The sequence below is a fragment of the Ochlerotatus camptorhynchus genome, unplaced genomic scaffold, assembly GCF_037179485.1.
Source record: "Ochlerotatus camptorhynchus isolate MF236.1 unplaced genomic scaffold, CSIRO-AGI_Acam_v1.1 ptg000183l, whole genome shotgun sequence".
Lineage (NCBI taxonomy): Eukaryota > Metazoa > Arthropoda > Insecta > Diptera > Culicidae > Ochlerotatus > Ochlerotatus camptorhynchus.
The window spans coordinates 464,699-478,623 of NW_027040673.1; the positions used below are offsets into that span (position 1 = coordinate 464,699).

Sequence of the window (13,925 nt, forward strand, 5' to 3'; positions counted from 1 at the left end):
CAAAAGTGCCCATCCCCTCGAGAATATCGAGTTTTAATTGGAAGTTTTAAAAGTGTTCGCCTGCATGCCCGGCCTGCTACGTTGCCGATGCCATTGATAGACTTTTATTGTTACAATAAATTTAAATCCGTTGCTATGTATCTGAGGAGTGAAGAGCACTGCTACTTGAATTGAGAGCGCACTGAAGGTCCTGGAAAACGCGTAAAGGATTTTCTTTCGATGTGAAAACGCTGGAACGTTGCTATTTGCATGGATTTATTATACTTTATATGGTAGTATCAAATTTCGCTTCGATAAATTAAGATCCTAATAAAATTATCCTATCGTCAATAAATATGCGAACGATCGATTCCGAGATGGAATGAAATTGCTGAAATAACCAACAATCTCAAGGTACAATTTCCTGTCAATTAAAAACTCATCATTCCAGTAATTAGCAAATGCATTCTCTCTTTCACCATTCTACTGTGGAAAACAGGAGCCATCTAGTCCTATATTTGTACTTTATATTGCTTCCGTGTATAAATTCATCCATTGGCCTATCAAGCCTAATATAGTCAATGCCTTATGGATATGTGAAAAGAAATATGGGGAAGTCTAGTACGATAGATACTCGTTAGTCGGCCTCAACCAAGAGAAATCAAACAGAAATGTGAATTTCTCGATTGATAACCTCTCTCTCGCTTTCTCTCCCTCGCTTGATATCAAATGGTGAAAATTGTATGAGCTTTTGTTACAAAACTAAATGTATCTTTTTCCAGTAACCTAAACAAGTTTTTAATAATTTATAATCGCAACCGATCGGAAAGCTCTCCAGGTTACATTCCTCACACAGGATTCCAAAATAATCTCCCCAAGGGGCACGAACCACCCGTGGCAAGCAAAGAGACAAGCTGCTAAAATCCATAATTAAAACTTTCCACGTTCCACCTCCAACGCCAGGCTGCCGGGACTTACCGGGGTGGCTTGATTGCGATATCCTTCGGTTGCGAATATGTTACCTTCATCAGGAATGCTTCCCTTTGCCTTCATTGATTTCTTGCCGGAGACACTGGTTTTCATCATCATCGTCATCGGTGCTCCAACCTGGATTCGGATAGAGCCATCTCTCGTAATTGATTTTCTTCCCCCTTCCTCATCACCCTTCTTCGAGTGCTTGTATCCGTTGCAGCTTTCATCCTGTTTGAATGAGTTCCGAAGTGTTGGCAGCAGATCCGCAGTATGCTTGCCTCCACAAAGGTTGGCACCCCCCGTCATCAGGGAGATGACGAAACCGAAGAACACAGTCAGGAAAGTTCCCAGGAGCGAGTACCACATGTAGCTGATTCGGTACACTGAGGCCAGCGGGGATTCGTCGGAGGAACTGCAAGGATAAAATTTCAAAAAGAAACAGAGATGAGCATCGAACGATCTGTTGTAATTCAACTTGTTGGTGTAGTCGGAGGCAGTGGCTATTTGAAGTGATGAGTTTATGCATCATCTGACTGCCAATGAGCTTAGTTGACTGCGATTATGATGGGAAATTGGCTTGCATATGGCATTTAGTGCTGCTTGGTTTCACGACGGTTTGCTGCGGGCGAGATGCTCAATCATTGGGGGAAATTTCCGGAAATTTGTCAGAAGCATCTGAATTAGCATCTGATGGGCGTCCATCAATTGAATGATTTTATGTTTCTGGCATAATTTAAAACCCCTCAATGTAAAATCATCAAAGCGTGTAATCTCACAACATGAAAATGAATAATTGGAAATTCAGATGAATTAACTAATCCAGAATTGTGGTAGTGCAACTTTTGTTCGTCTAAAATCGGTCAACAATCTTTGAGGACCTTACCCAATGATAAGTTTCTAGGATTCCCAGGGGCATGAGTTATAAATCATATGTATTTAACCATTCCCAGTAACCATAAGTAATGTGTGGGAGGTGTTTGTAAGGTCCGCGTTCAATTATTCTTCTGTCAACATTTGTTTTCCACAATTACATAAAACTACCGCAATTACATAATGTTCGATAAATATGGCATTTACTAGAAAATTGGAATCGTTTGAAAACCACCTGTGTTTTACATTGAGCACTAGTGTGTCCCTACGTGTTTTATTTAAAAAATATCGTGCAAAAGGGTAGTCTCACCCACAAGAGCCCACGGAAAAATATCAGCGTTTTTCTCGGCTTGCTTTTATTCAGATGGAACTGTTATACTTCCATGGACAGAAAGCAACAGATATACAATAACTCCAAATTCATTCGAACTCAACTCAAAATTGCGAAAAGTGGAGTTACTCAGTATGAGTAAAATTTTCCTCTATTTTCCTCCAAAAATTGACTCGAATATCAAGAAAGTCGATGAAAATTGTATGAGCATACTCATAGATTGAGTACAAATTTCTTCGATTTTCATTATATTTAAGCCGATCTTTGAATAATCATAGGCAACGTAAAAATTTGATCGGCTTTCCAGATTTGCTCATAGGCGATCATCTCTTTTTGCCAGTAGGGGAGGGAGGGATACCCCTCAACATCCCTGTCCAACTGGGGAGTTTGGTAAAGAGAGATGATCAACCCAATTCGTACCTTCATAAAAGTTGTTGTAGTAAGACCCCCAGAAAACTGAGGATGGTAATCAAGCTGATTATCAACGGATGGTTTAGCAAAAGAACGATTGTGCATCCCGCATAAGTCGTCAACCCTGGCTGTCGCTTTGAAGAACGATTGCTGTGGACAGTGGCAGAAGAGGGAGCCGCCATTTATTCCCTCCCGGGTGAGTGAACTCTTTGTATATCCCAAGTAACATTGCTGGTTTTATCGCGGTTTTATAGCATTCTACAAGTCTAAATCATGGCCTACAGAACCTTCATAAAACCAAAATTGTTACTTGGGATGTTACTGCCGAGCTAGGCTATACAGAAATACACAATGTTAATTGAAATCCCGTACATCCTCTTCAATTAACACCACGCAGGCCTTGCAATTGAACTGCTCGTTAGAGCAAGTCTGCTGATAAACCCCAATTTGCATCCTCGACTGGTTTTTTGTTCTGGTTGGTGAAGCTGTTAGTCCTCCAGTTTAGTTACACGGTATATGTCCTACCGAAGCTAGTCATACGATTGCTACATAGCCATTATTCCTCTTCGCACTACATCCTGCACACACACGTTCTGGAGTTTACATTGTCCGTGATCAAGGCAACGTTTATACCAATTTGGTGTGGAATTTTGATAATTTTTGATTGGTACTGCTGTTGGTACCTCCAGGTAGGTTGCCACAGTATATGCCCAGCCGAGGCTTGGGTTTCTCTGGATATTACACCCCGTTTTCCCCTCTTCTGTGAACTTTAACCTAAAATTGGGTGATCCCTACCGAGGCAAGATTGATGTGACGTCATCGAACCTTTTGCTACTTTTGGTTCGAATTTGGATTCATAATAGAAAAGTAACCTGTTCTGTCAGGTCAGTAATAGCGAGCAGTATATGTCCGCTGAAGCGAAGTCTATACGCGGAATACTACACCTTCAAATTCTTTACCGATTGTTTGATATCACATCAAAATGCCACCCACCACCCGTCATCCCTGAAGCAACTGAGGGTTCAATTGGACGATTTGAAATCCTCGTTCGATGACATTTGGTCTTTCATTCAGAAGTTTTCTGATAAAACCACCGGTACTCAAGTCAAAGTTCGATTAGAACGGATCGATGATTGGTGGGAGAGATTTAGTGAGAATTTGGTCGAACTAAAATCTCATGAAGACTTCGAGGATGAGGAGAATTATTATGGTAAGCTACGCAAGCACTTGATCGATCGCTATTATGAAGCCAAAACCTTCCTGTTGGACAAAAGCAAGGCCCTTCGCGTTTCTTCTGAGTTGGAACAGTCCGCCCATGAACAATCAATGTCAGGTGTTGTCGGTCATGTCCGGTTACCGCAGATCAAACTCCAATCATTCAACGGTGACATCGATGACTGGTTAAGCTTCCGAGACCTGTTCACCTTGCTAATCCACTGGAGGACTGATTTACCAGAGGTGGAGAAATTTCTTTATTTTATAGGGTGTCTTCAAGGTGAACCGAAAAGCCTAATCGATCCACTGAAAATTACCAATACGAATTACCAGATAGCTTGGGATACTCTGGTAAAGAGGTACAACTACAACAAGCTGTTGAAGAAGAAGCTGGTCCAATCTTTCTTCAAGCTTCCGACTCTCTCCAAGGAATCTGTTGTTGAGTTGCGTACTCTGGTGGAAGGTTTTCACCGAGTCGTCCAAACGCTTGATCAAATCGTGGAACCTGTTGAGTACAAGGATCTCCTATTGGTGAATCTGCTCACGATGCGACTGGATCCATGAACTCGTTGAGCATGGGAAGAATATTCGGCCAAAACGGAAATGGATTCACTGACAGACCTCACCGAATTTCTGCATCAGCGAATGCAAGTACTGGAATCCCTTCCGTCTAGGCCGACGGATACCAAGATCGTCCATCAGCAACAACCACCACCGAAACTGAAAGCTTCAGCAATCAAGGCAAGCTACAATTAATCATTTTGTTCGACCATTTTCCACAGAGATGGCACTGTTCCGCTGGTAGGAAGTGATAAAAATCCCCATATATAAATTGAGAGAAGTGGGAATAATTCGCTTTCGATGCATATTCAGGTCAAAAAAAAAGTGAACGACAACCTAAAGAAATGAATCAAGGACTTTGTCGTTCTCACGACCTCAATCTCTAAACATGCCATGTATTTGGTTGACACTCGATTTGTGATTTCCCTTTCACAGATTACAAAATAGAGTATGCATTTGCTTTAACATTTGAAGTCCCTCCTTTTTTACACATTCTGCACACAAAATAGCTCACCCCTCACAGAATTTCCCGCCGAATTTTATGTATGGGGCGGGGCATAAAGTATCTAAATGCATATATAGAGGTACCAGACATGTTTTGCACTGCAGTGTCCTCTGTGAACAATTATAGGAAAACAGATTGTGTCTAGTTTCCGATAGATGTCACCGCAAACAACAGCTGTGACATCTGATGGAACATGAATGCAGAAGCTTGACAAAATGATCAATTCGGTTCAATCGTCAGTAGGAAGATTCTAAACTTTCTGTGGCGGGATTCTCTACTGGAATCTCACGGACTTTGCTGGAATTGCTTTCGATCGGGGCATCAGGCAAAGGATTGCCAATCCAAATTTTCCTGTCGGATCTGCAAGAACCGTCATCACATCCTGGTTTGCTACAAGTCGGAGAAGGATAACACTGTAACGTTGCTGGGGGCAACCATCCTTCAAATTCCAAAGAATCCGAAGGCTCCTCAGGTTCCAATTCAGTCCAAGTGGCTAACGTGACAGCCACTGACGTTTCGGTATGCGGTACGTCTAATCCACTCACGTCGCAAGTCCTTTTAGCGACAGCGGTAATCATCGTCGAGAACGACGTTGGTTCAAGGTACCATGCCCGTGCTCTTCTCGATTCCGGTTCAGAGAGCAACTTCGTATCGGAACGGTTAACCCAAAGGATGAAGGTAGTCAGGAATAAGGTCGACGTCTCTGTCCTTGGTATAGGACAAGGGGGCACCAAGGTCAAACATACAGTCCAACCGGTCATACGTTCGCAAATCTCGAATTTCTCGCGAGAAATGAGGTTTTTGGTGCTACCCAACGTGACTGCGAATCTCCCTACAACATCAATCAACACGGAAGGGTGGATTCTACCGAACGGAATTGAGCTAGCGGATCCTGCATTATTCCCGTCCAAGGAAGTCGACATTGTGCTAGGCATTGAGGCTTTCTTCGAATTCTTCGAATCGGGGCGAAGGATTACAATCGGCAAACATCTGCCAAGTCTTACAGACTCGGTGTTCGGGTGGGTAGTATGTGGTGGCTATTCAACTCCTATCCCTACAAGTCAACTGCCATTTCTCAACGTCCGGGGGCTTGGAAAAGTTGATGGCACGTTTCTGGTCGTGCGAGGAGGTGGAATTCACAGACGCTTAGTCTCTGGAGGAGAAAAAGTGTACAGAATTATTTCAACATGGAGTTCAAAGAGGTCCAGAAGGTCGTAAAATTGTTCCTCTACCCAAAAACGAAGACGTTCTTCCAAACCTGAGTAATTCACGGAAAGGAGGTTGGCAAGGGACGCCAACTTACGGAAACAATATATCGGATTCATGGACGAGTACCTGAAACTGGGACACATGCGCAAAGTCGAAGAAACTACGGAGGAGCCGATCAAACGGTATTATCTTCCCCATCATCCGGTGGTCAAGAAGGCGAGTACCATCACCAAGGTCAGAGTAGTCTTCGACGCCTCGTGTAAAACGTCATCCGGAGTGTCCTTAAACGATATGCTTCTGGTAGGGCAAGTTGTGCAGGAAGATTTGAGGTCAAGTATCCTACGCAGTCAGACGAAGCAGATTCTCCTCGTATCGGACGTCGAGTGCAAAGTTGGACCGAACGCAGGGACAGTGCGAGATGGAGATTGTATCTACATTGCCACGGGTCAAATGATGACCAGATCAGAAGACGGGAGTCAGTTGGTTTCGGTAGCCGTTGATTTTGAGAAGTAAATTGTCTAGTAATTGTGTAATAAATGTCGTTTTGTAAACTGTGTTTTAACCTAATCCGCGTGTGTTATTAAGTGTCCCATTTGGGAGAAGTACTACCGGAAGGAGAAGGAAACAACCTTCATAGGAACGTCTGGTTTCCCCCCAACCTCACTACTCCCAAAAACAACATCAGTAGTCGTTAATCAAACAACCGGCCCCCAAGCAGTGTTGGAGTCGGCCCGGATGATCCACTGACCAATCGAAGGAGGTAAGCCAACAGTTGTCCTTGCTAGCTTTCTACACTCTATATAGAATTTTCACACTGCCGTGCTCTAACGGAACTATGAACTCTATACTTGCATCTCCTTATCTATCGTATAAAATTACCACTTTAAGTCTGTTATTTACGTGGTGGGGAGCCCATCCACAAGATCTTCTGGCGTTGTACCGGACAACGATTTTATCGGTTCTAGGATAGTTTTTGTTTCCAGTCGGCAGCTAAAACGCACATCATCAAGCTGGAACGGATCCAGTATCGTTGTCTTCGTATCGCGTTAGAATGCATGCACTCGACTCATACTATGAGTCTCGAAGTTCTGGCGGGCATGTTGCCACTATGCGTCCGTTTTTCAGAGTTATCTCTGAGGCTCCTCACCCGTTGCGAAGTAATGAACCCACTGGTGATCGAAAATTTGGAGAAGCTTCTGGAGCTAAATCCTCAAACATGTTTTATGACTTTGTACTACCTATATTTAACACAGGATGTCAGCCCTTCAAGAAATATTCCCAATCGTGTAGTCTTCTCCGATTTCGGCAATTCAGTGAATTTTGATTTATCTATGACGCAGGAAATCCGCGGAATTCCAGAGCATCATCGTCCTATGATTGCTCCGTCATTATACTCTGCAAAGTTTGGCCATGTTGATTCCGCAAGAACGTTTTTCACAGATGGATCTCTAATAGAGGAGTCCGCTGGTTTTGGTGTATTTAATGAATTTCATAGCGCCGCTCGAAAACTTGAAGCTCCTTGTTCTGTATATGTGGCTGAACTGGCAGCAATTCACTACACTTTGGAAACTATTGCTTCACTTCTTCCAGACCACTACATTATTTTTACGGATAGTCTCAGTTCTGTCGAGGCTATCCGTTCCATTAGGCCGGTAAGGCATTTTTCGTATTTTCTCTTGAAAATAAAAGAGCTGCTTAGTGCTTTATCCGTGCGCTCTTTCATCATCACCTTCGCGTGGGTCCCTTCGTATTGCTCAATTAAGGGCAATGAGAACGCGGATTCACTTGCGAGGGTGGGCGCTAAAGGCGACATTTATGATCGACAAATCGCCTATAGTGATTTTTTCTCTATTTATCGTCAGCAGTCGCTCGTTAGCTGGCAACATAAATGGAGTGAGGGGAGCTTGGGACGATGGCTACATTCAATTATCCCTAAGGTGTCGAAGTTTGCATGGTTCAAAGGGTTGGACTTGGGTCGAGACTTCATACGCGCGATGTCTCGTCTCATGTTGTCTAAACGCTCACTTGTTCCGTGTGGGGTTGGGAAACAGCAATCTCTGTGAATGTGGACAAGGTTACCAGGACGCTGATCACGTCCTTTGGTCTTGTGCGGAGTATCGTGGAGTCAGATCACATTTTTATGATTCCCTTCGGGCTCGAAGTAGGCAACCTAATGTTCCAGTTCGGGATATTTTGGCTAGACGCGATCTGGAGTTTATGAAACTTATATATGTTTACTATAAGAATATTAACCTTAGATTGTAAGTTTGATTAACCTTGTGTTTAGTTTGTATTTTGTACGTGTGGGTTTGTTTTCAAGATGAATAGAAATAATTTCATGTTTTAAGATTAATTAAATATTTGTATCGTAAACCACATTTCAAACCTCCTTCTTCCCTTTTCCCATCCAAAAAATTGTAAATCTCCACTAACCTCGAGACAACCGTGAGTACTCGGTCCACTTCCTTTAACTTTAAATATAAGACAGTAATAATGTATAACGGAAAGGATAGCTCGGCTCTCTAAAGTTTATTCGATTGAGCCTGTACAAATAAAGTAATTATTAAAAAAAAAAGTCTGTTATTTGACGCTAAGCATCTTCAACGTTAACTTCACGCAGAAGTTATACAAACAAAATAGATAAAGTTCAAATATGAGCTATCTGCTCAACATATTGAAGAAATCTAATTATAATTGATACATTAAACATTTCTAGATAGAGCTGGAATTAGGGCGAAACAGCTTTTGTAAACAATGACTTCTATGGATGATTTCTAGGAACTCAAGGCACGCCCACGCAGACCAACATATCCATCGGATAGGAGAAGTCTTTCCCCACCTGATGAGGATGTAGGTTTGCGTGTGTGAGCCTTGAATTTCTAGGAATCATCGATTGTTTACAAAAGCTGTTAGGCCCTAATTCCAGCTCTATCTAGATTTGTCAAAAACCTAGAACAAAAAAACATCGAGTTCCATGATTTCGAAAGTTTTCCTAGATTTCAATACTTCAAAAAATGTTGATACCTTTTGATACTGATAAAAATATATATCTAAATCCTGGCCTAAGGAAACTGTTCGTAACATTAGGGACTGATTATTTTCTAATATTCTGAGCAGTATTGCGAAAAACTCCAAAACTCAAATCTAATGCATAGGTTCATTCGCCGATGTGAGTGTGAGTGCGTGAAAAGTCATAAGTGTATCACGCGTGAGTTTTGGTTCGAACGCGAGGTTATTCTTTCAGGAGGGCTCAATTAATGACATTTGAGAATGATTTTCCGAACGCTGATTCTGAGACTACAATAATATGCGAGATCACAAACAAGGAAGAAAATCAATATCTAAACCATGGATAAATTTTCTATGATCTCTAAAATTAACAATTTTCAAGGATCTAAGACTAACAAATTTATTCGAAAAGTCGGTCGCCGACAGGGTTGCTTCCACTCACTTGCTATAAAAAAATATTTTTCGGAATTATGCAATCATTAGATGTTATAATGATATGTTGTACTAGTAAGTAACAAGAAGAAGGGGTAAAGTATGTGTTTGACTCATAAAACTAGACCTGTGCGCCGATCAAAATATTTTCGGCGGCGGCGTGATATGTTATTTTCTGCCGGCGGCGGCGGCGTGGCGGCGTCACGCCGTTTGCTTTCGGCGGCGGCGGCGTGGCGGCGTATGTCGGCGTGAGTTAATTCCAACTGATTTACAAAAAAAAAATACTTTCCAAACCAATTGCACATGGACAAAAAATGCTACCCATATTTGATTTCAGATTACTGAAAATCGCTATAACGTAGGTCACTCATAGTTTGAGTAAATTTTCCGACACTTTCCCGGGGAAAACTTCTCGAATATGTGAAAAATTAAAAAAAAAATGTACACAGGTTAGAAGTGTACTAGAAGACAGATTAAAACCACAATCAGCTTTCCTAATATTCGAGAAGTTTTCCTAATATTCGAGAAGTTTTCCTCGGAAAAGCGTCGGAAAATTTACTCAATCTATGAGTGACCTACGATTTCGCGAATTTGAGTAACCTGAACTCTCATGCTTCGTTAGTGTGGTGACCAAAATCAAAAGAGGCCTGCTCAGAGGAAACTAACAAAACTTCAACGTCTAGCATGCAATTGCAATAACGGGTGCGGTGCGTAGCACCCCATCAAAAGCATTAGAACCCTAGCAGCACACTTGTCACTGAGTAGTTGTGGAAACTTGTATGTAGCTTATTTCAGTCACAATCAAGTTGCGGCTACTTTTTATGATGGAAGTGTGTTGCTTGGGAAGCAATCCTCAATCTGCTGCCCTTGCATGAACATGTGCAACTAGAAGTGGAAAGAAGGGCTCAAAAGATCTAAAAAAGTAATGCCAGTTGATCTTGTTGGTCATCTAAGCATCTTACAATACTTCCAAAGAGGACTAGTGATGAGTATGAATGGAGACTGGATGAAACCAGGGGACAACTATGAAATTTCCTTCAACGTATGTGAAACGGCACTTTCGGATTGGGAAACTGGTGGTCCTAACGTTCGTCAAGGCTCAATCATATATAACTCCTAATATAACATACACCAAAAAGCTCTTAGAGCTCACTAAAAGTGCTCTTAGTATATACACTGGCCTAGTAACTAGGTACTGTCCTTGTAGATATCACATTAAGAACATTGATCGGGTTCAGAGTAATATCAATCGTTTCTGTAATTTGGAACGTGAAACCTCGGAACATCTGTTCTGCAGTTGTGGTGCATTACACAAGCATATATCCAAATTTCTCGGAAGTATTAGCTTACTACCCAGTGATATTTAGTCTGCAAATCATGGAAAAGTAATTGGTTCTATAAACCATATTCTACTGGACTGGGAAAAGATGTGTCCAGGCAATTAGCTGTCTACTTGTTAAATAGTGGTCGATTTGCATGATACAAACAGCAAATAGGGGTACCACAAAAGTTCAAATAATGCACGGAGTGGTTTTACTTTACTCCCCAACAAAAAAATAAATAAATAACTGAACTCGAATATGAGTAACTCTTACTCAATTTTGAGTCGTTATCATTAGCCGTACATGCGGAACTTGTTTAGGAAAATATTTCAAGTGCTTGTTGGTGAAGTCGTATTGCAAAGTGTTACAACCCTTCTATTAAGTATAAGAAAAGTACGATATGTAGGGGTGGATAATATTTTAAAGCAACTTGTTGCAACATTTTAATGGACCCTAGAAATTCTTTCATTTATTGAGCAATACATGTTTTTAATATGTTAACAGCGATAAATGATATGCTTGTACTACTCTGATACATATTTGAATGTACACGCATTGTAGTCATACAACTTTTGGTTTATGTATTTGAAACACAACTTGGACCTGTAAGAGATTTAAAAAAAAAGCTCAAATATAAACGTGTTGTTAGTAATATAGAGTGTTGTAGAATGTCTTAGCACGATTTGAAAAAAAAAACGATGACGTAACTTTGTTTACAGCAAATACGATTTTTATTTCGTTTTCATGTTCTCTATAATATTCTTTTACAGTAAAACGTAGCTTCCGTCCAACAAGTTTGGATGCTTTTTCCCAGTTTTTCACAAACTTTGTAACGGAATCCGCTGCCTTTATATGTGTCCGCAAATATGCTTGGGTCAGGACCCAAAAAGTTTCGATTGGCCTGGCCTGGGGACAGTTTGGTGGATTCATCTCCTTGGGTACGAATTGGACTTTGTTGGCTTTGTACCAGGCTATCGTGTCCTTGGAGTAATGAACCGACGCCAAATCCGGCCAAAACAGTACTGAGGCGTCGTGTTTGCGGATCATGGGTAACAGACGCTTGTTTGAACACTCACGCACTTAAACATCGGTTGTCATTGTCTCCGTTGTCACCAACGGTTTGGAAAGCATACCACACTCACCAAATAGCATTTTTATCGATTTTTTTCGGAAAAAATCGACTTATCCGCGTCGTCAACACTTCGGCCATCACGAACGGTTTAGTACTGATCACTAGGAAGAGTTTTGTAATCAAATTTAACGTATGATTCAACGTCCATAATCTCGAACACCGATTTTCCGCACAGCAACTGGTCGTATAAACCTTTTTGACGTTTAATAGTCTTTCTCTATCTAGCATACATGGATGAATGAACGGTTTGTTTTCCCACTAATCTGTTTCCCTCTTGCTCGTACTCGTTCGATTTAAATTGTGTAGTAGTGTGCACCGATTAAACGTCAAAAAGCTCTATAACTTCCGATCAGGGTGGCCAGACCTACCGATTTATCGGTAGTCCTATCGATTTTCGATATGCCTACCGATTCACAGACAAAAGGTTTCACTTTTCCTACCGAGAATCACAGATTTTTAGTAATCTTGAAAAATATTCATACAGATTTCGACACGTTTAAAGCAGAAGAACTGAGGGACAGTTACTCCCTCCGCTCATAAAGGTTTCAAGTATCGGGAAAGCCTTCTTCAGACGGCCTACAGATAACTATCGATAATAGTTTTGAGAGCCACCGATAATGAAAAAAAAACAATCTGGCCACTCTGCTTCCGAGCCCTCGGTTTGACGGATGCGGCTTGTTTTTACCTTCGCTTTGGCAACTTCTGCTTCTTAAACGTCTTAAGACCCATTCTTGCCTTGGCCCGCTGGACGTTACTTTTCGAGGATCCCACTTTTCTAGCCACGTCTCGAACCGAAGCCCTTTTCTTGCGAGGGAAAGCTTGCACGATTTTCCGGTTCAGATTTTGGTCAACAGGATTCCGTTTACCTCCAGATTTTTGCTTGTCCTGGAAAGTTGCTTTATCACCATACTTTCGAATCGCGTTTCGAACGGCTCCGATGCTTACACCTTCCAATTTCGCTAATTTACTCAGAGAAATGTTGGAGATTGGGCTAAAAGTCTCCTTAATAATGATATTTAAAAGAAAATGGGTATAGTACACCATTTGTGCACGATTTGTTTGCACTTTTCCAGAGAAATGCTTCGCATTGTCACGGAAATGTAAAGAACCGCAGCTTGCGATACGTGAAGCTGTTGGTCGAAATGTAAACAATGATTCAGCGTGATAATCAGCTGGTTAAACGGCATCTAAAACAAGCAGGGGTGTTCGAAAGTCGTGCTTAGACATTCTGGGACACCTTATATTCACTTATTCACCTTTATTTAAATCCGACCTGAATGATTCATTATTGTGTGCTCGATCGAGAAAGTGCGAACAAATGTCAAAAAACTAAATGACAATCGGTGCACTACACGCTAATTTCAACGTGACATAAATGTATTCGGCGGCGTGGAAGATTTTACTTCGGCGGCGCGCCGGCTTAATTTCATCACCGGCGGCGGCGTATTAAAATCGTTGGCGGCGGCGGCGTGGCGCGGCGGCGCACAGGTCTACATAAAACCTGTCAATTTCGCTTTCAGAACGTCACAATCAGCGATCATATGATTCGTGAGTGTTCACTCAGAGTGAGCGCTCACGAGTCGTAAAATCGCTGATTGTGACGCACTGAAAGCAATATTGACAGATTTTATGAGTCAAACATATACTTCATGACCTCTTCTTGTAACTTACAGGTACTAATTAGCATTATACTATTTCATGATTTCATAATTCAGAACAACATTTTTTATAGCAAGTGAGTGGAAGTAACCCTGGTCGCCGATAAAGTTTTAAGAGAGGAAGGGTTGAGAGGGTAGGTGGTATTTTGAGCACTGGACTTGAAGAAATATTCAATATTCTAAGAGATGTTTTCGGGATACCGGAATATGAATTCATTTTGGAATAAGGGCATTACTTTTCAATGTGAAATTCTCCTTCTGTTAACTAATGCCAGTTATGAGTTGGTTGGATAAGTTTTTCGAATGCTGTTCAATTTAT

The 13,925-nt window shown here is 41.5% G+C and overlaps 1 protein-coding gene across 1 annotated transcript in view; it reads right to left on the reverse strand.

Moving 5' to 3' along the window:
* Window positions 1-242: 242 nt before the first annotated feature.
* The window catches only part of LOC135702055 (sodium-coupled monocarboxylate transporter 2), a 171,028-nt gene continuing 157,345 nt past the window's right edge, over window positions 243-13,925 (reverse strand). Inside the window, exon 12 of the mRNA XM_065223045.1 lies at window positions 243-1,363. Coding sequence (XP_065079117.1) covers window positions 910-1,363 — 454 coding nt within the window. The 3' untranslated portion in view covers window positions 243-909. The remainder of the gene's footprint in view (window positions 1,364-13,925) is intronic.